This window comes from Salmo trutta, chromosome 21 (assembly GCF_901001165.1).
Source record: "Salmo trutta chromosome 21, fSalTru1.1, whole genome shotgun sequence".
Lineage (NCBI taxonomy): Eukaryota > Metazoa > Chordata > Actinopteri > Salmoniformes > Salmonidae > Salmo > Salmo trutta.
In genome coordinates this window covers 46,327,672-46,349,451 of record NC_042977.1, presented here as the reverse complement: position 1 = coordinate 46,349,451, position 21,780 = coordinate 46,327,672, and the positions used below count along the sequence as shown (strand labels likewise).

The window sequence follows — 21,780 nt, the reverse complement described above, 5'->3', positions numbered from 1 at the left end:
ATGCAGTAGAACTCTCCATAAAGAGATGAATAGTTTCGAATGCTGCAATGAAGTCAAACATATATAGTCATGTTGTAGGCCTGTTAGAAATTAATGAATTTTATTTTGTTTGCTTGATTTAGTTTCTCATTCATTTTAAAATGCTTTTGAATGACTTCAATTAGAAATAGATTTTGAGAATTCACACACTAAAGATCATGGGTGGTTGCATATCTCATGTAATGGTCAATTCTATATATGTTGATTGATTGATTGATTGATTGATTGATTGATTGATTGATTTGCATTGGATATACCGGTATCACAGGAAATATCTCACCTGAGCTTCTTTTTACAATGTTTGCAGCAGAAGCAGTTGTTGTGAAGCACCAGTTTATTGGCCACCATTTTCTCCATGGGGTAGACAGGGGTCAGGCAGGCGGAGCATATCTCCTTCTCAGGCGACTGAAACTATGACGATAGCAACAATGTGATGATGATTGTACTGTTATACCATATATTTACACAGTTATTTCACTAAATGCATAGATACTGTAGGTGTTCATAATTTGCTGAACTGAAAGTGGACTATGAGCATGTAATCAGAGTTATGCTGTTTTTAATTGACTTCGGCAATGTTGTGATGGTGTTGGCGATCGTTCCCAAAATGGTGCAAACAATGTTCCATTAAAAAATATCTGGACAGAAGAAAGTATGAGAAATATCCACACTTAGAGCAAAAAAGTCGCTCTGAACATGAGAGCGTCTACTAAATGACTAAAATGTAAATGTCAAATGTAAATATAATTATTTAATACAATATTTATTGATAATTTACACAACAGAAAATATATCAAACATATTGCAATTATTTGATAAAAGGACAAAAAATTTGACTATGGTTACAGTTCAAAAAGTCCATGAGACACAATTTAACACCAATACTGTCTATTACAAATCTTTTAATAATTATGATAACATCATCTGCAGCTAAGAAGAAATATTTATATGACATAATTAGCTAAATGGGTCATACTGGATACATGTGGGTTACAATAATAATACATCAAGGAAATTATTTTTGCAAACCATGCAACATTATAAGTGTCATTTCAAAGTTTTCCAGGTTTTGGTTGACCAAATGTTACAAAAACCGTACCACCCTCTTTGGCGTTGGACTGAGCATTTTCTGAAAAGGGATGACCGGACCTTTGCATGATGGGGGATGTCACGACTTCATACCTGGTTGGACTGGTGACTACTCCAAACTTCTCAGAGTGCTTCGTGACAAACGTCGAAGTCTTTGACGAGACAAATGTGTTGCCAAAGCAGTCCATCTCCTCGTATTTCTCACTGACAGTCTTTGTGCCAATGATTCCGGCAGGAACCGTCTCAGGGACAGTTTGCACCTCCAGTATGCTGACCTTTCGTCTTGGACTAGCAGGACTGTAGAAGTGGTTTGGGGAATCAGAGGCAGATCGTTGACCCAGGTCACCATTGGCTCCATGGGCGCTTGGGGAAGGACACCGCTCTGGTTTAGGCTTGAATGATGAGAACTGTGGCTGTGCTGACTTTGGCTGTTCTGCAGGCTTCCTGGCAGCAGAGTGAATGGAGATGAATAATGGAGAGGATGGGGAGGTAGAGCATTGTTTGATTTGGGGCTTGTCAAGTATCGGAGAGAGTGAGGCTGACTCTGATATTTTTGACGATCCTGATACACCTGTCGTTTTCCCCTCAGATGTCTCCCATGCTTGTTCTGTTTTGGCCTTAGTGGCCTTGGTGGATGCGATACTGATTTTTCTTATGTTGTTGGTGGGTTGAAGGCTTTGCTTGGTCTGCAAGGATTCGTTAAAGAGTCCTGATAAACCTGCGATATCAGCCTCAGATTTTAAATTGGATACAGAATACAAAGCCTTTCTGATCGCCTCCTCTATGTCAATAAGTTTTGCTAACGTCTGCTCTTTCAAATGCATTATATCTTTGCTTGCCTTTTCTAGGTCTCCGAATACAGTCTCTACCGAAGATCCACTTTCAATATCATTGCTCACTAACTCTATTTCAACTTTCTTTTCCCCTTTTGTGTGACTTTGCTTTGTATGTTTACAAGGCGTGACTATCCAAGCAGGTACATTCTCGAATAAGCTCTTTAATGAACTGACATCCACTTCCCTGGTCTCTCCTTCTATCTCTTGAACTTGAGACAGGATAGTCTTGAGTTCCTCTCGTTTCCTCAGATTCTCGAATATTTCCATCGCTGCCTTCACGTTCCCTCTCATAATGTCATCTTTGTGAACAGACAGCCTCTGACGTCGCTGGTCCTCGGTCTCTTTCTTTTCTTTCTTCTTTCTCAGAACTACTTTGTCCTCAGGTCTCTGGTGATGCTCCTCCTGGCAGCTCATCACTGTTATGGATGCTCCTCCTGGCAGCTTGTCACTGTTATGTTGGCTCACTGAAAGTATATCTGTCGTAGTTGGGGAGTAGGGTTCTTGGAGATCTGTATTGCAGCCCTGATTGTGGATATCTGTTCTCCCCTGCTGCACAGTAGAGGGGTTTATCTCCTGTTGCATGTTGGTGGTTTTGGTGACCTGTTTTTCTTGACTGACCTTTTCCCGAATTATTTTGATCTTATTTGGCAGCACAGGGGCTGTGTCCACAGCATTCTTCTCCTTCCCCCTGAAGTTTTGGATTGCGACCTGAAAGTCTGTGTTTATTTCCTGTTGTGCATTACCATCTTCTGTGTAGCTCTGCATGCACATTCGGATCTCTTTTGCTGCATTGATTTTCTGTATTATGTTTCTGTCCATCTCATTTTCAGTGCCATTTGACATGGCCAAACGATGATCAACTGCCAATGTTGTTCCAATGTTTTTCTGTTCCCTCTTTTGCTTAAGCTGAACTGACTTTTTGTACTCGGCTGGGATGTTATTGGTAGCACTGGCCTGAGGTGAGTATTGATTTGCTTCCCTATTGCCTGTTTCATTGGAGGCCAGTTCGGGTTGTGAGTCCTTTGTGGTTTGTTGTCTATTTGATGAAGGTTTCTGAGGCAGAGGAGGAGGAGATGGGTTCCCTGGTTTCATTTTTGGGGGAATGACTGGGCTTTGCTGGTTACCTTTAATCGGGCTAGGTGTTTTTGGAGAAGGGGTGGTATTCTCTGTTGCGTCGCTGGGTGTTTGTTTTGAGCGCTGTGGTTTTGGTGGTAGAGCCGGCTTCTGGTATTGTGTTTTTTCATTTGCTTTGGGAGGAAGTGGAGGTGGCCTTAGGGCTTCAGTGGAGGGTGTTTTAGGGTTTTCATCAAGATTTGTAAAAGTGACAGTTGCTGAAGTCTGTGCTGCGATGGCTGGCGGTTCACCAAGAGTTACTGAAACCGAAGGAGATAATTCAGTGTCAGATGGAGGCATAGATACTACAACACACTGCTTTTTCACAGTCTCTGCATCCCTTTCCTTTCTGCTCCCTGCATAAGCTTTACCTGAGTTCCTGTATAGCATGGCAGCTTTATAGTCTCCTTTGGACACATTTATACTAGACTTTTCAAGATATTGCAGCGCCATCTGCATATTACCTCTTACAATTTCCTGTTTGTCTACCAGCGGTCTCTGCTCTGTCGCAGCACTGTGCAGAGACCTAATAGCAGCTTTTATATCTCCTCTCACCACTTCTGCTTCTGCCTCTTCTGTCCCTGTCCTCTCAACATCATCAAACTCTGAGTTTACATAAGGGTGGGTTTGTGCTTGTATGCTGCCGGAGACTGCTGGCTGTGAATCCGCTGCGCTAACATGTATTACATCTGAACTCCTTGACACGTAGCCCTGTTGGCAAGCCTCAATTGTCTCCTGATCTCTCTCTGCGTCACTGACCTTTCGGAAAGTCGTCGTGATCCGCTGGCTTCTGGAGGTTGACGAAGACGCAGACTGCCTCACTGTCGTGGAGCTCTGTTCTTGAGATGAGATGTTGACATTGTATATTTTGCCTGGCACGAGGATGTCACGCTCCACACATAGACTCTGGTTCTTTGCCAGCTCAAGGGACTGCTTCGCTGCCTTCACATCTCCCGATACAATTTCCTCTTTCTGTGTCTGGTTTCCCTCTGATTCCGGCCCCTGTGTTGCTAGATCCATGTCATAGATAGTTCCCGGGGTTATGACATCACGCTCCAAGTGCATACTCTGTTGCTTTGCTCTTTCTAAAGACTGCAGAGTAGCTTTGATGTCACCGGCCACGATTTCCTCCTTTTCCATAGAGAGAGTCTGTTTTAAAGCAAGTTGCTGCTTAGCTGAGGAGATATCACCACGGATGATCTCTTCTTTAGAAATGCAGTTTTCAACACTAAGGTCAATGGAGCCCTCTGTAGAAAAGACTCTTTTGGCATTCTTCACATCCCCTGGTAAGACGTCTGAAATGGTACGTTCCACTTGATCCTTCTGTTTCTGAAGATTTTTCTTCGCCTCCTTCACATCGCCTTGCACAATCTCAATCTGTTCCTTTGCCATGAGGTCAAGTTCATCCAATTCTGATTGCTGTATTTGAAGACTCTTCAGTTTTTGGAGATCTCCTTTCTCGATGCAACTCCTGTATAAGTCGACATTTCCCTTTTCATTTTCATCTAGTCTACATGAAACGGTTGTCCTCTGATTGTTAGCAGTAGCTAACAGGTTGCCTATAGTTGACTTCACATCTCCCCTTGTAATGTCTTGACTATCCATTTTGGTTTGACAGAGAAGGGAGTAAACAGTCATCTCTGCATGTCCTCCCTCAGATTCCTGCATGACGATCCCCTTCTTCATCAGCTTATCTTGAACAAGCAAGTTTTCGATGAGTTTCTGTATACTTTGATCTTTGTCTTGGTTTGTTGATGCTGGCTGATTGACTGGGACTTCCAATACTGTTGTCTGAACTTTACCCTGTTCTACCTCTTTTAGAAGAGTGATCTGGGGCTTCAGAGTCGATCTGGACAATAACTGTAGCATGATGTTTCTGATGTTCCCTTCAACTATCTCCTCCTTCTGAATCTGTGCTCCCTCGGTTTTAATAAATTGGTATTTCACCATGTTGACGTTTGTGATCTCTTTTGCCTCTATTAAGATTCCACTTGAGTGGATGAATTCAAGCTGATGTAGACGAGACAGCGTGTCAATCACACTTTCAACTGTGACAATTTTGTCTAAGGGTGTGGTCTCGAACAGCCAGGTTGTGCTCTTCACATCTGCTTTTGGGATCTCCTCCTCAACGACCTGTGCTGCATTTATATTGGATTCAGCATCCTTGATCTTGTCCAGCGTCTGGGATTCAAACAGCCACGTGCAGCGTTTCACCTCTCCTTTCTGGTTGTCTTCTCTGTGGACCGTCTGGACAGGGCCCTGCTCCTCTGGCTCTCCCTTTAGCCTGTCGATGGGCTGGTTCTCAAAGAGCCAGGTGGACGTCCTGACATCGCCTTGCTGAACATCTGTCACACTAACCATCCTCACATACTTCTTACTGGCTGACTGGTCAGACTCGAAGAGCTGTTTGTTGAGCTTCACATTTCGGTTTCCGAAGTCTTCCACAACCTTGACAGTGGCTTCCTCGTCTTCCTCCTTAGCTGTTAGGGAGTCCAGAGGCTGGGTCTCGAACTTCCACCTGGCTGATTTGACATCACCCTTTTTTACATCTTCCTGGGTGACAGCTCGAATCACGTAGATCTCCTTTTCCGCCTTGATGGCATCGAGAGGCTTCGTCTCGAACATCCACCGAGCTCCTCTCACATCGCCACTCATCACTTCCTCCTTCTGGACTGTGGTAACCTCGTGGAACTGGCCTTCCTTGTCTCTAATGGCGTACAGTGGCTGGGACTCAAATAGCATGGTGCTGGACTTGACATCGACATTGCTCACTGGCTTTTCCACGGATTCCGACTTGTGTTCCATAAACTGATCTTTATCATGGATCTTGTCCAGAGAGAACGTTTCGAAGATGAACTTCTTGTTATGTACGTCACCAACCTCGATGTCGTTGACACAATGCATGTCTGGGCCATTTTCCTCCTTGTCGTTTATCGTGTTGATGGGACGGTTCTCAAAAAGCCAGGTGCATTTACGCACGGATCCTTTCTGAATGCTTTCGTCTTCATCACACACTTTTATAGACTCTGAACCTATTTCATCTAAGGACTTGGACTCAAAGATCTCCTTGACCCTAGAGACATCACCAGACTGGACATGCAACTCGCTGACATATCTGACATCTTGCTCTGTGTCTGTGTCCTTCCTTATCCTATCTAAAGTCTCTGTCTCGAAAAGGTGCTTCACTGTTTTCACACCAACCTCAGCCTTGACAGCATTCTGAATGGTACTGCATAATTTAAAACTTTGCTCCTCACTGTCTTTAATGCTATCCAGAGCCTGTGATTCAAAAAGCCAAGTGACAGACTTCACATTGGTATTCTCAATCTCTTCTTCTTTATCTGGGATCTTTTCTGATTTGTCATACAAAATGTCCATAGGCTGAGTCTCGAACAGCCACTTGCAGGTCTTGACATCACCTTTCCTAGTCTCCTTCTGTTGCTCTGTTGAATTCTGCTGCTGCTCTGACTGGTTGAACTTGGAATGGATGCCATCAATGGTCTGTGTCTCAAAGAGCCACTTGGCCATCTTGACATCTCCTGACCTATCCTCCTGCCTAGTGATTCCTTTGATAACCTCAACATTCTTCTTTCCCTCCTCAAACTGGTCAATGGGCTTGGTCTCGAACATCCACTTGTAATTTTGGACATTTCCTTTGATGGACTCCTCTCTGTTGACAGTTGTGACCTCGTGGAAATTCCCAGAGCAGTCTTTGATCGCATATAATGGTGTTGTCTCGAAGAGCGTTCTGTTTCTTTTCACATCTCCTGCCGTGATGTCGTTTTCTGTATTTCCGTTCAGCACTTCCTCCTGAGATTGGGTGATATTGCAAAGGGGAATTGTTTCGAAGAGATGCTTGTATGATTTAACGTCACCCTTCTCAATCTCATGATCTTTACTTGGGATTTCTGCTCCGACTAAGGTCTCTTTTCTAATGTTGTAGTTCTCAAACATGTGCTTTTTGCCTTTGACTTCTCCTTGTTCATCAGTAGAGAGGATCACTTTCTTCAAATGCCCGACTTCATAGCGTTCCTTCAATGTTTCCATGGGTTGTGTTTCGAAGAGCCAGAGAGAGGATTTGACATCTCCTCCAAGTATCTCCTCCTTCTCCAGAGCTACTTCTGTGGAGTCTCCTTTCAGTGCTGCCAAGGGCTGGGTTTCAAACATCTTTAGTTTGTTCCCAACATCAGCGTCAGGCACAACTTCGACCACTGTCCCCTGAAACCGGTCTTCTATGCCCTCCTCCCGGATGGTGTTGAATGGCTGAGTCTCAAACATCCACCTCTTCCTGTCCACCCCTCCTTTCTGTCCTTCCTCCAGCGATATCCCCCGGATGATCTGCATCCCGGATGTCCCCTTGTTGATGATGTCCAGAGGCTTAGTTTCGAAGAGCCAGCGTGCCGTACTAATGTCGCTGCTACATATCTCCTCTCTGCAGATGGACTTGATCTTGTGGATGTTGCCGCTTGCGTCTCTGAGGGCGCAGCAAGGATCGGCCTGGAAGAGCTTCACTGTCTTCCTCACATCTCCTTTCTGCTCCTGGAGCTCTGACTTCAGCTTGAGGAAACTTTGGTCCTCAACAGAGCTACAACGGCCTAAGGCGTCCAGTGGCTTGGATTCGAAGAGCAGCCGAGCTCCTCTCACGTCTCCGATCTGGATCGGTTCCTTGAGAACAGCCTCGACCAGCTCGCCCTCCTCTGGCTTGAGTTTGTTGAGTGTATCCATGGGCTGGGTCTCAAACAGCCACGTCGATGTCCGGACATCCCCTCGGACTGAACTCTGCCTTTGGACAATCTGTTGGGTTCCATCCACCATGCAGTGCTCGAACATGGAGGATGTTCCTCTGACATCACCGCCTTGAAGAGTCTCATCTTCCAGAAGCTTCTTGGTCATGTGGGGGTGGTCCCCGATGTTGTCCAGGGTCCAGTTCTCAAAGATCCACCTCATGGACTGGACCTCGCCCTGGTACCCCGCATCAGCTGCAGTCTGGGCACCTCCGGATTGCATCGCCGCAACCAGCTCATCGTCGACTACATCGTTGATGTTTTCCCTCAGGTCTGGGTGAATGTGTTTGAAGAGTCTTTTCAGCTCATTCTTCTGTCGCTGTTGGTAGAATGTCGAGAAGGTTTCCTTTGGTGGGGGCACGGGGATGAAGGCTTGGTTGGGGCCACCTGCGGATGGGGACTCTTCATAGTTCTGAGGTCTGGGTGGGATAGTGGGAGGTGGAGGCAGCGGCAGGTCATCTTCCTTCTGACATGCTTCTGAAACTGTGTTTTTTGGGGCTATCTCGGCCATCTTGGAATGAAAAGAGAAAAGGTTCTTTGTGTTATTGTCAGTATTCAGTCGGTTAGAGAGAAGTATTAGTTAGGTACGAGAGAATGTTAGGTAGCAATGCCTGTAGCAATTGAAGCCATACTTTACCTTTCTCTGTGCTTGTTCGATGTCTTTCACAGCAAACCATCTTCACTCAAGCTAAGGTTAGCCAAACTTCACACCAGTTAGTAGAGCAGCACTAATGCCTGTCTTAAAGTCACTGAGTAGTGTTTGACGCAAGGTCTTTCTTTCAGTTTCTGTTATTGCCTTGTTTGCTTTTCAAATCAATATATACATTTACCAAGTAGGATAACTGCCATGTTAAAATGTGTACAGATGTAAGTATATTAAAAGTATTTACCGTATGTATTTGACCGAGTTTGGGTAATAATAATGATTGTTAATGTGACCACCATCATCACCATTGTTATGCAAAACCCATTGCCCATCAGCTCTGAGTTGGATGGTTTTTTATATTAATTTCACAGCACTCACACATTGTGTTAGATTAACATATTATACCTTGCTGCCTGTAGTCTTCTTTCCTGAGGAACAGCTGTATTTCTGTTGAATGAAAACAAAGCAATTTATAGATAGATGGATAATCGTTTAGTTTCAAATGTATCCTTGAAAAGTAATGCAACTCATTTTGAATCCTGAGAATGATGGCTATTCCCCGGTCTGCCTGGCATTTGATCCCAGTGAGTGTGTGTGTGTGTGTGTGTGTGTGTGTGTGTGTGTGTGTGTGTGTGTGTGTGTGTGTGTGTGTGTGTGTGTGTGTGTGTGTGTGTGTGTGTGTGTGTGTGTATAATTTTGTGCGTGTGTGTGTGTGTCCGTCCCTATGTCCGTCTTTGTGGTGTGTGGAGGAATGGGAGGAATGCCAGGCACTCACCGTGTGTGTGGAGCTTCCCGGGGATTCGGCAGCTGCTACTCTTGACAGGTATAGAGCTGATCTGTCTCTCACTGAGCTGGAGGTCCTCTCTCTGTCTCGACCTTGTCTTGACGGGGTGTCTCTATAACTCAGCTGGAGACGCCTCTTGTCATCTACAACACAGACATAGATAGATTGATTGATTAGGAATTGATTTCATGAAAGCTTCTGATAATGTTGATCAATGTCATCTGGGTCTCAGCTTGTATCCTAGCCTATACCGTAGCTACAGCTCCAGTAACATACAATAGGTGTTTGTAGTCTATTATAAACTGGGTGGTTCGATCCCTGAATACTGATTGGCTGACAGCCATGGTATATCAGACCGTATACGCCACGTTGTGTGGTGCCTAAGAACAGCCCTTAGCCGTGGTATATAGGCCATATACCACACCACCTCGGGCCTTATTGCTTAAGAATAACTTTAAATTATTAAAAGACACAAAATTGTAAAATTGGCACATGATAGAAAGGAATGAAATGTAAGGTCCAGTGCAGTCAAAAACGTGATTGTCCTTTGTTTTATATATATTTCGACACTTTGAGGTTGGAATAATAATGTGAAAATTATTATAATTCCCTATTAGTGTAAGAGTGGTTTGAAAAGACTGCCTGAAATTTCAGCCTGTTTTGGTAGGATGGAGTTTTAGACCAATAAGAAAGAGAGTTCCAAACCCCTAGTTTTCATTTTTCTCCTTCTCACTCAGGCCACTCCCAGCTAGTCCAAGCAAAATGTTCGCTAGAGAAATTTCTCTTTGCTAAGAAGCTATTTTGGGGTTTTTTTTACAATTTTTTTTATTGAAAACAATCACAGTAAGGTACTAGGTACTTTAATATTTAATATATAATTTAATATTGTAGACACTTTTTGTTGATTTACATACAGTACGGTAACAGTCAGTGTAAAAGTGCAGTGACCCACATAAGGACAGTGATATTTCTGTGCCCCATGGTATGGTATGCACCGCACAGCATTAATAAACTGTGTCTCCGTTGTTGGCTATGCTGAGGTTGGCTGATAATGGAGTGTATATATAGCTGGGTGGTGTTGGTATGTGTGGGTATCCTATCTGTTTTCTATTGTTACACTGTAGGAACCATTCCCTCTTAGACATGAGCCTTTATATGCCATTAGGACTGACTCTGCAAAATAATCGACCTTTAGAACAAAATAAATAATGTAACTTGCAATAATGTAATAACTTCATTATCAAGTGTTGTTGCATCATCAGTTGTTACAGGAAAAAAAACAAATATTGTTGCTAAAATAATGGAAAATATACACTTAGAAAACATGCCTTTAACATGAAATATTAGTAATTTCTGTTTAATGAATGGCTAGACCTAACCAGCACCAGAAAAAGGACCTATACATTAGCAAAAACTTGATGGATGTTCTGGTTGTTCTGGATGACAAACCAAACGTCCTACCTCACACACAGCTACAACCTGCCACCAGTTGCCTTAGACACTCAACAAACACCATCCCATTGGCTGACCATCACGACTTGGACGAAGAAAGAAAAAACAACAACAAGAACAACAACAGCTGCTAGCTCAGTTGGAGCGACCCCTGATTTGTTTTAAGCGCATTGTTGGTGCGACTCACCTCCATTACAGACATCCATACCTGACCAAAACACAACAGGTCAGAAGAATGCCTGAATGGAATCCCTCTGGCTGTCGCTGTGTGACTGTGGCACAATACTAGAACGTTAGAATGCTCGCAATTCTATCTGGGCAGCCAAGTTTTCCCCATTGAAACACAAAGGGTTGAGTAGTTTTTCACAGCTACTAGCCTGCATCTATGTCAGCAGCGTTGTGTGCCACAAGATGCCCCTATTCATTAGAGGCACACTTAACATATATTGAGGCAAATATCTACACTAGCATCTAATACAAAACATCATCCCAATTCGAAATAAACATTGAAACAATAGCAGCCTCAACCACTGAACACCACGAGCCCCAGTGTGTATAGGCCAGAGCCCATAGCCTCTGAGTATTTTCACACTGTTCTGTCAGTCCAAACAACAGAGGCTAAGCCCCTGCAGGCCTGCTTTTAAGGGGTCAGCAGTAGCCTGGGCCCTGCTGGATAGACCCATCATCTGTAACTAATGTCCAGATTCGAACATACCTCTGTCCGTTTTCACGCAGTAAGCTCTTGCCGGACAAAAGGATGTGTCAGCTAACTGGCGCCACTCACGAGTCGGGACTTAGAGCATTTTCATAGCTGGGTGAGCAGATGGAATGAGACAACATACTGTCATACGAGCTGTGACTGAGGTCATAACCCCAGAGAAGTGCCTGGGTCAAGCTGAACACTTACTGGGAACACAATATTAATGCTATTGATGCTTATTGATCAGCTATTGATAAAGGTGTTGGCCACTATTGGCGTTTGACCCATGCTAATTGATAACTCACAATTTAAATTGAACACTTCTTGGGAATATGGTAACAATTAACGTGCTTTTGATGTTTATTGATCAAGTGTTATTAATAAGTTAAGTTGAAGATGAGAGGTAATTGGGGGGAAACAGAAACGGTATTTCTGTCGTCACTAGTTACCACAGCCACTAAGTCACAAACCCCCACCTATTTCTGCAATTTCTCTTCTTAAAATCTGATTTTGAACCTAACCTTAACCACACTTTTAACCTTATGGCTAACCCTAACCTTAAATTGTAGTTTTCATGAATTTTTACGACATAACCCATTTTGATTTTGTGGCTGTGGTAACTAGTGACAACCATTCATGTAATCAACGAGTGTTTCCTGAGGATTTCCCTTTTCAAAGAGCAGAGCTGACTTTTACCGCTGTTCAGAGGAGGAAACTTAAAAATCCAACTATGGACAATTCTATGAATCTCAACTGAAGTATTCTTTAATATGTTCGCTCGCTAGCTGTCTGGCAAAGCGCACATTTAGCCAAGCCAGCACATCGTTGAGTTATTTCACACAGTCAGACACCTCCAAGGGGCCTGGCTCTTCCAGTCTAGCTATCCCCTTCTCAATCTGCACAGGAATGGAGAGAGAAGCTATTAGCAGATCAGAAATGTGGGGATTTTGCACTACTGACAGCTGTCCAAATGATGGCTAAATGCAGTAGTTATTTGTTCCCAACCAACCAGCTCAGCTGCTTTCGATTGTAGCTATAGATTCACAGACAGGTCATAAAACTACTACCGGTTTACAAAATGGTTGTCTAGGAAAATTCCAAAAAGAATGCCACCAGTCCTTAAAAATGTGCTGATTTTTAAATGGAATCGATACCAACTGTCATCCAAATTAAAACAGGGGGGGGATTTTAATAAAATACATTATGATGTTATTACTATTGCTCTTACTGTGCTGATTCAACTCTATCCCAATGCGTTTAGGTTTCCAGAGAGGTCTGTAATTGGTCAATCATGACCTCTGATCCTCCATTCTTGTCATGTCTAAGGATTAGGGTCTGAGAGACGATAGCCACTCACTTAAGAAATTGCAAAAATGGCCCATGGGAAAAACTCTAAGACACTTGGTTCCATGACCTTGGGTGGCTGGCTGCATATAGCCTTCTTAATATGACTCCCAAGTGTGTGCAGACACGCACACGTGCGCACGCACACACACACACACACACACACACACACACACACACACACACACACACACTTAAGATATCAGTGTGTGACAAAGACAGGGTGGTCAAGGGGCAGGATTTGATCCATCAAACGTGACTACGACCCATCAGTTAAGATTAAGTTGTCACTTTTTTTCCTTTTTTATATTAATATTTGCTATTAAATAAAAGATATTTAGAATAATTAATTACACTAAACTCTGCAGACTTAACTTTGATGCAGACAACATTAAATGGACAGGCAATGTATGTTAGGCTAAATTATTCATATTTTTGATGACAGTAAATCTCTTCAAGCTAAACTCAAAGCATTACTGATTAGTTATTTCCTTAGCCAAAAATCCCCATGTCCCCATATCCATATATCCACATATTCCCATATCCACATATCTCCATATCCACATAGTTCCATATGCCCATATCAATATATTCCCATATCCACATATCCAAATATTCCCATATTCCCATATCAAAATATTCCCATATCCACATATTATCCATATCCACATATCAAAATATTCCCATATCCACATATCTCCATATCCACATATCAAAATATTCCCATGTCCACAAATCAAAATATTCCCATATCAAAATATTCCCATATCCACATATCTCTATATCCACATATCAAAATATTCCCATGTCCCCATATCCCCATATCCAAACATTCCCATATGCCCATATCTCCATATCCCCAAATCCCAATCCTCATTTTACTCACTGTCATCTTTTATCAAGCTCAAACACCAGCTTTTGTCTTATTGACATGGTACTACAAAGTCTCCTCGTCGACTGGAACAATTTTTTTTTATCTACAGCACCATTCATTTAGAATAAACATGTTTAATCTAAAATAAACACCTCTGTAACTGAATCCATAATACTTACAAACAGTACAGCCAGTGTAGTTGTTATTCTCCTACTGTGGTTGACTCTCTGAATACAGATCAAACCGTTGGTTGTCGGCTGATACAGTTCCTGTGATGGCTCTAGGATAGTCTGTGTTTTTCTGTAGTGTTAGTCTTTTAGACTTTGTCTGTTCCCCTCTCTCTCTCTCTCTCTCTCTCTCTGTGGCTCTCTGTCTGCCTGTCGTGGCACTGTGTGTCACTGTACCTCTCTTTAGTCTCTAGTCCTGGGGCTCTAGTGACAGCTGATTTTTATCAGGACTGCTGCCCCCGCTGGGAACGTTGGGTCTATTTTGGGAGCGTGGGTGGCGGTGTGTTGGGGCAGTGGGTTGGACAGTCACTATTATTATTTAGGACTGAGTCAATTCTCTCTGTTAGTCACTGAGAGACTGGACTAGGGCACCCCTTCCTCACACTGTCATCCCCATCCTCACCCCTCCTCACCCCCTCCTCCCATTGCCATAGCTAACACTCCCATCCCATCCCATTCACATAACTACCCTCCTAATCAGCCCCTATACTGGAGACAAAAGAAAACAAAGTAGATGTGGGGTCCCAAGTGATCTTGGGCAACATAACATCACCCCTACAAAATGTCAGGATCATGTTAGGACACCAATACTTAGACAATACTTTCTCTGATAAAGATATCTCCATTCCTCAAGCATATGAATCACCTCAGATTCTCTACTCTTCATAATCTCCTCTTTTAGTTTTTATGAGCAAATACAGCAATAAAGCACCTGCGAGCTAATCGTATTTCAGTCTACATTATCAGCCCCTGAGAGCTAATCGTATTTCAGTCTACATTATCAGCCCCTGAGAGCTAATCGTATTTCAGTCTACATTATCAGCCCCTGAGAGCTAATCGTATTTCAGTCTACATTATCAGCCCCTGAGAGCTAATTGTATTTCAGTCTACATTATCAGCCCCTGAGAGCTAATCGTATTTCAGTCTACATTATCAGCCCCTGAGAGCTAATCGTATTTCAGTCTACATTATCAGCCCCTGAGAGCTAATCGTATTTCAGTCTACATTATCAGCACCTGAGAGCTAATTGTATTTCAGTCTACATTATCAGCCCCTGAGAGCTAATTGTATTTCAGTCTACATTATCAGTGTACCACTTGACCAAAATAGCAGTTGCACAGTAGTAGCACAGCAGTTAACAGTTTTGTTTCTGTATTGTCTTGCCCAGCGCCCACTGAGCACCTGATAGCAATCCTTCTCCATGCAGTGCCTGATTATTATGGGGGTAGCTATGGGAATGGGATGGGGGGGGTGTTAGCGATGAGAATGGGAGGAGGGAGTGAGGAGGGGGTGACGGTATCTCTATGGCGATGGGAGGAGGGTGTGGGTTAGCTATGGCAATGGGAGGAGGGGGAGAGGAGGGGTGAGGATGAGGGGTGACAGTGTGCGGAGGGGGTGCCCTAGTCCAGTCTCTCAGTGACTAACAGAGGATTGACTCATTCCTAGATTTTTAGGTTTTAGGATCTCTGAGGATCTTTCTGTCAATCACATTTCTGTCAGATTCTCTGTCACAGGGTGATCCCAGACACATCACCAGGTCACAGAGTCATCGACGATATCCTGGAAATATGTCACCTCTACGGAGGTTCGTGACCCTACCGGCTGTGTCATGGTCATACCAGCAAGCACTGCGACACCCCCTGTTTTGAGCATGTGTGCGGAGCTACATAGTTATGTGTCCACACATCCACATCTTACTCTGTATATAGCTTCGTAGAGCTTCCAGGGCCCAGGCACACCTTGGTTCAAACACTATTTGAAATCTTTTCAAATACCTTATGTGTTCTTGATTGAGTTAGCCTGGCTTAATCAACCAATAGAATAGTCCCAGAACTGCAAACCCCTGCCTATCTGGCACTCCAAGCAGGTTAAAGTAAACCTCTCAAAGTCTTTGAACGATTGCGAATAGTGTTTGAACCCTGGTGTGGGTCTTGGAACCATGGGGCTGTTGTTTACCTAATGGGGTTTCTGTTTTCTGGAGGCATGCTGAGGCTGTGACACGTCGGGATTCCAGAGAGATATTTATAACAGGGCCACCATGCTGTGGCCCTGGCATTCTGACTCGGTGGCAACTTAAGACTGCTTCACTCACTAGATGACTAGTGTATGAGGGGGTGTGTGTGTGTGGGAGGTGTGTGTGTGTGTGTGTATGTGTGTGTGTGTGTGTGTGTGTGTGTGTGTGTGTGTGTGTGTGTGTGTGTGTGTGTGTGTGTGTGTGTGTGTGAAAGTGTGTGTGTGTGTAAGTGTGTGGGAGGTGTGTGTGTGTGTGTGAGATGTGAAAGTGTGTGTGTGTAAGTGTGTGGGAGGTGTGTGTGTGTGTGTGTGTGTGTGGGAGGTGTGTGTGTGTGTGTGTGTGTGTGTGTGTGTATGTGTGTGTGTGTGTGTGTGTGTGTGTGTGTGTGTGTGTGTGTGTGTGTGTGTGTGTGTGTGTGTGTGTGTGTGAAAGTGTGTGTGTAAGTGTGTGGGAGGTGTGTGTGTGTGTGTGTATGGGAGATGTGAAAGTGTGTGTGTGTAAGTGTGTGGGAGGTGTGTGTGTGGGAGGAGTGTGTGTGTGTGTGTGTGTGTGTGTGTGTGTGTGTGTGTGTGTGTGTGTGTGTGTGTGTGTGTGTGTGTGTGTGTGTGGTGTGGGAGATGTGAAAGTGCGTGTGTAGGAGGTGTGTGTGTGGGGGGGGGGTGTGTGTGGTTGTGATTGTGTGTGGTTGTCAGTGACTTTGGATGCCCTCCACCCCCAGACCAATGGACATTCTGTCAGTATCATTCACTCTTTATGAGATATACAATTATATGTGCCGTAAAACGGGACCTCTGGATCGTTAACTTACACAAACACCAATATTGACGTCAGTGTTGCATATATAGCGGGAATCATCAGGGGGGGGACAAGGGTTTGATTCCAAGGTGTTTTTAATAGTCCTTCAGTCACATGGCACCTAGGCAGTGAACAGTTCCCCCGTTGGAAGGAGATGACCTAATTTTGGCGGGGTTCCTCCTCCGTCATACGTAGCCAATTGCATGTCATGCTGACTGTTATAATAACCCAGTGACTGCAGTAATGTATTAGCGTCTTTAATACTTACCCCTCTGTCATTGCCAGTATATTGCACACTGACTGTAGTAATGTGTGTGTGTGTGTCTCACTGACGTGTGTCCCCCCCCCCCCCCCCCACAAGCTTCGGGGGACTCAATCCTCTCAAAAATAGACGGTGTCATAAAGCCATGATTTTATTATTACAGGAAATTAGCTTTAAAACTGAAAATCTTTCTCTCAGCCTCATGGCAAAATGTGTAGAATAGCATTAGATTAGCAATTAAAACTACACATTATTCTCTCTGCCCCATGGCAAAATGTGTAGAATAGCATTAGATTAGCTATTAAAACTACACATTATTCTCTCTGCCCCATGGCAAAATGTGTAGAATAGCATTAGATTAGCAATTAAAACTACACATTATTCTCTCTGCCCCATGGCAAAATGTGTAGAATAGCATTAGATTAGCTATTAAAACTACACATTATTCTCTCAGCCTCATGGCAAAATGTGTGTGTGTGTGTGTCTGTGTGTGTGTGTGTGTGTGTGTGTGTGTGTGTGTGTGTGTGTGTGTGTGTGTGTGTGTGTGTGTGCGTGTGCATGTGCGTGTGTGTGTGTGTGCGTGTGTGTGTGCGTGTGCGCGTGTGTGTAATTTGGTCCTACTACTCACCCGGTGTTGTAATTCTGGAACCCCTGACGGAGGACTCTGGAACACCGCTAATGGTCTTCCTCCTCTCGCTCTGAACAGCACACTGGAAAAAACATTAACATTGACACTAAGAAAAGGGGAATTTACTTTATTCAGATACATTTTTTCAAGAGACAGTAGATTATGAAACAAATGGTTGAATTTACACTAATCACACACCTGAGTGTTGTCCTTCCTCCCATGAGTCCCTTCAGTGCTGTAACCCCTCCTAGCCCCCAGAGGGTGATCTTTCTCCTTCTCACTAGACTGAATCCCTGCCACCACTCTGCTGGCTGGAGAGGCAACATTCAGCCTGGGGGAACTGTAGAAGTCCTCTTGCAGGGTGGCCTTGGACTCGAACAGGGCTCGCAGGGCGCTGGTCCCCTCCGGAGCTCGGTCCCGCTGGGGAAGATGGTCCATGGAGCGACTCCGAGACAGCAGGAAAGAACCAGAGTCAGTACCCAGACGGTCCACCTGGTCCCCCCGGCTCTCTAACCTCCTCCAAGGAGAAACAAGGCCTACTGACATCTCTTCTCTGGAGGAACTGAATGACAGGGACGCCTGGGAGAGAGGTGGTTATACCATTGATCAGTAAGTAATCAAATCCAAGAAAACTTTATCTAAAGTTGATTTATTGAAAAGGAAAAGGCAACAACCATCGCTCACCATTAAAAACATATTATTTTATTATTATTATTTTATATTAAAAGCTTCTTTCTAAAGTTTCTTTGAAAATCTCAACTCACATTACAAACCTTTAGCTTTTCTTCATTGGTTTCAGAAGTGCTTAGTTCCACACAGCTCTGGTACCTGGGGATAAAGAAACAGAGTTAATAAAGCCTAAAATATATTTAAGGTCATGAGTTTTTCCTACTCAGGTCAAGTGGTCTGGCCTCAAAACACCAACAGTATTGAATCCAGGTAACTTGCATGACTCAAGACCACGTTAGCTCACTGAGCTAAAGTTTGGTGTTCAGAGCTCAGGCTAACATAGTTCACCAAGCCATCTCTGTTCCATCAACTTGGTTCAAAGTATATGTTATTACATATGCACCTGTGTTACAACATATAATATATGAACTTATTAGATTTGTCAGTGTGAGTATGTTGTTGTTCATGAGTAAAACTTTAAACTTACTGTTGTACGAGCTGAGAGACAGACTTCTTGTTATCCCAGAGAGAGGACTTTGATGTTTCCCATGACCTCTCCTGAACCCAAGATCCAGACAGGCTCCTCAGTGATTGGCTCTTCCTCAGGGTGTTCATCGTCTCCATGGCGATACCTTAGGCAACCTCCGCATCTGATTGGACTGGCAGTAAAGTCAGGTGACATCAAAGACGGAGTTCTTTATTTGAATGTTTCCACTGGCATAAACACATGAATATCTGTGAGTTACATTATAACAAACAAACAAACACACAAGAAAAGTTATTGGCTCCTCCTCGGGCTAAATTACTAAAATGAAAGTGTATTTGAAGAGAATTTCTTGACCAGAAATATATTAAAGCTGACAGTAGGCCCATAGTTCTACTAAAAGTAGAGGGAGAAGGTACTGTTATACTAGGGGGTATGATTCCACAGCCTCTCACACTGTCTGTCATCTGATCCTGTTAATGTTTAATGGTCCTCAGTGCTTTGACAGAACAGTTACAGGCTACCACCACTGACTACACCTGTTTACCCACTGACTACACCTGTTTACCACTGACTACACCTGTTTACCCACTGACTACACCTGTTTACTACTGACTACACTTGTTTACACACTGACTGCACCTGTTTACCCACTGACTACACCTGTTTACCACTGACTACACCTGTTTACTACTGACTACACCCGTTTACCACTGGAACACCTGTTTACTGCTGACTACACCTGTTTACTGCTGACTACACCTGTTTACTGCTGACTACACCTGTTTACCACTGGAACACCTGTTTACCACTGACTACACCTGTTTACCACTGACTACACCTGTTTACCACTAACTACACCTGTATACCACTGGAACACCTGTTTACCGCTGACTACACCTGTTTACCACTGGAACACCTGTTTACCACTGGGACACCTGTTTACCACTGACTACACCTGTTTACTGCTGACTACACCTGTTTACCACTGGAACACCTGTATACCACTGACTACACCTGTTTACCACTGGAACACCTGTTTACCACTGACTACACCTGTTTACCACTGACTACACCTGTTTACCACTAACTACACCTGTATACCACTGGAACACCTGTTTACCCCTGACTACACCTGTTTACCACTGGAACACCTGTTTACCACTAACTACACCTGTATACCACTGGAACACCTGTTTACCGCTGACTACACCTGTATACCACTGGAACACCTGTTTACCGCTGACTACACCTGTTTACCACTGGAACACCTGTTTACCGCTGACTTCACCTGTTTACCATTAACTACACCTGTTTACTACTGACTACACCTGTTTACTACTGGAACACCTGTTTACCGTTAACTTCACCTGCTTACCACTGACTACACCTGTTTACCACTGACTACACCTGTTTACTACTGGAACACCCATACACCACATACTAAAGGGTTACAGGTATACTGTTAATATCCTGGTACATCATCTAAAAGTAGAGGGACTGTTAACCTAAGTGTGTGATTTCACAGCCTGTCACACACTGTCTGGCATATGATCCTGTTAATGTTTAATGGTCCTCAGTGCTTTGACTGAACAGTTACAGGCTACCACCACGGACTGCACCTGTTTACCACTGACTGCACCTGTTTACCACTGACTACACCTGTTTACTACTGACTACACCTGTTTACTACTGACTACACCTGTTTACCACTGACTACACCTGTTTACCACTGACTAGACCTGTTTACCACTGACTACACCTGTTTACCACTGGAACACCCATACAAACATACTAAAGGGTTACAGGTATACCGTTTATATTCTGGTACATCATCTTCTATGTATACAATTTGTGAAGTCCTTTGCTATGCAATCCAAAGTTTGCATATTGTTTTTAAGAGTTGCCAAATGAAAGTAGCAAAAGTTAACACATACTCCATCCCTACACTTAGCAAGACTGTCTGTGACTCAATCTGAGTTAGTAAGATCTTACCGAAATCAGATAAACATGAAGGTATCATTTACATTTCAGTCGTTGAGCAGATGCTCTTATCCGGAGCAACTTACAGTAGTGAGTGCATACATTTTCATACTGGTCACCTGTAGGAATCGAACCCACAACCCCATGCTCTACCAACTGAGCGATACGGGACCAGCATTAACAATTAACCGTTCGTTATACAGAGATATATTCATTAATATCCTTACCTGAGTGGGGATGTCTTCTGTGCTATTCCCGTCTGTGCTATTCAGTCCAGTGCTGTTTTAGAAGCATCCGTCACTCACAAGACACAGCAATTCCCTTTGGCCAAAGTCCCTTATTTTACACCCTGCGATTCCAGTCTTCCGGAATCGTGGGACAGATACAGCTCCTCAATGGAACTCATAATGAATCCTCTCTGATTACGTCATAATTGGTGCCATAAAACAAAGTGCATAGTCTTGTTTCAATCGGTCCATGCTTAACCGTGCCTTATGCTGTGCAGTAAAGGTTAAGGCTTTGCAGGAGTAATGGAGGTGGTTCTGTAAAATTTTGATCAGTAATCTTGACTGAGACATGAAGACTTGCGTTTGCTCACTGAGCCTAATGCCTAGATTTTAGCTCAATGGGATAATAGCCTTGTGCCATGCAGGATACCTGAGTTTGAACCCAGTCTCTTTCCCCCCTTCCCTCTCTCTCCCTCTCTTTCCCCCCTCCCCTCTCTCTCCCTCTCTTTCCTCCCTCTCCCCTCTCTCTCCTTCTCTTTCCTCCCTCTCCCCTCTCTCTCCTTCTCTTTCCTCCCTCTCCCCTCTCTCTCCCTCTCTTTCCTCCCTCTCCCCTCTCTCTCCCTCTCTTTCCTCCCTCTCCCCTCTCTCTCCTTCTCTTTCCTCCCTCTCCCCTCTCTCTCCCTCTCTTTCCTCCCTCTCCCCTCTCTCTCCCTCTCTTTCCTCCCTCTCCCCTCTCTCTCCCTCTCTTTCCTCCCTCTCCCCTCTCTCTCCTTCTCTTTCCTCCCTCTCCCCTCTCTCTCCCTCTCTTTCCTCCCTCTCCCCTCTCTCTC

At 43.9% G+C, this 21,780-nt stretch overlaps 1 protein-coding gene across 6 annotated transcripts; it reads right to left on the bottom strand.

Moving 5' to 3' along the window:
- Positions 1-581: 581 nt before the first annotated feature.
- Positions 582-21,386, bottom strand: xirp1 (xin actin binding repeat containing 1). Of its 6 annotated transcripts, XM_029705938.1 has the most exons (9): positions 20,951-21,386; positions 18,744-18,970; positions 18,352-18,415; positions 17,786-18,166; positions 17,588-17,669; positions 9,283-9,434; positions 8,913-8,954; positions 3,837-8,372; positions 3,028-3,337 (listed from the first exon to the last, which is right to left on the bottom strand). In XM_029705938.1, exons 2-9 carry the CDS (start codon positions 18,878-18,880, stop codon positions 3,335-3,337), a joined length of 5,397 nt encoding a protein of 1,798 aa, XP_029561798.1. In that variant the 5' UTR covers positions 18,881-18,970; positions 20,951-21,386; the 3' UTR covers positions 3,028-3,334. The 6 variants fall into 6 exon arrangements, with proteins under 6 accessions (XP_029561793.1, XP_029561795.1, XP_029561794.1 ...); XM_029705933.1 differs by having other exon boundaries at positions 582-8,372; positions 20,951-21,380; XM_029705935.1 differs by having other exon boundaries at positions 582-8,372; positions 18,361-18,415; positions 20,951-21,380.
- Positions 21,387-21,780: the final 394 nt, after the last annotated feature.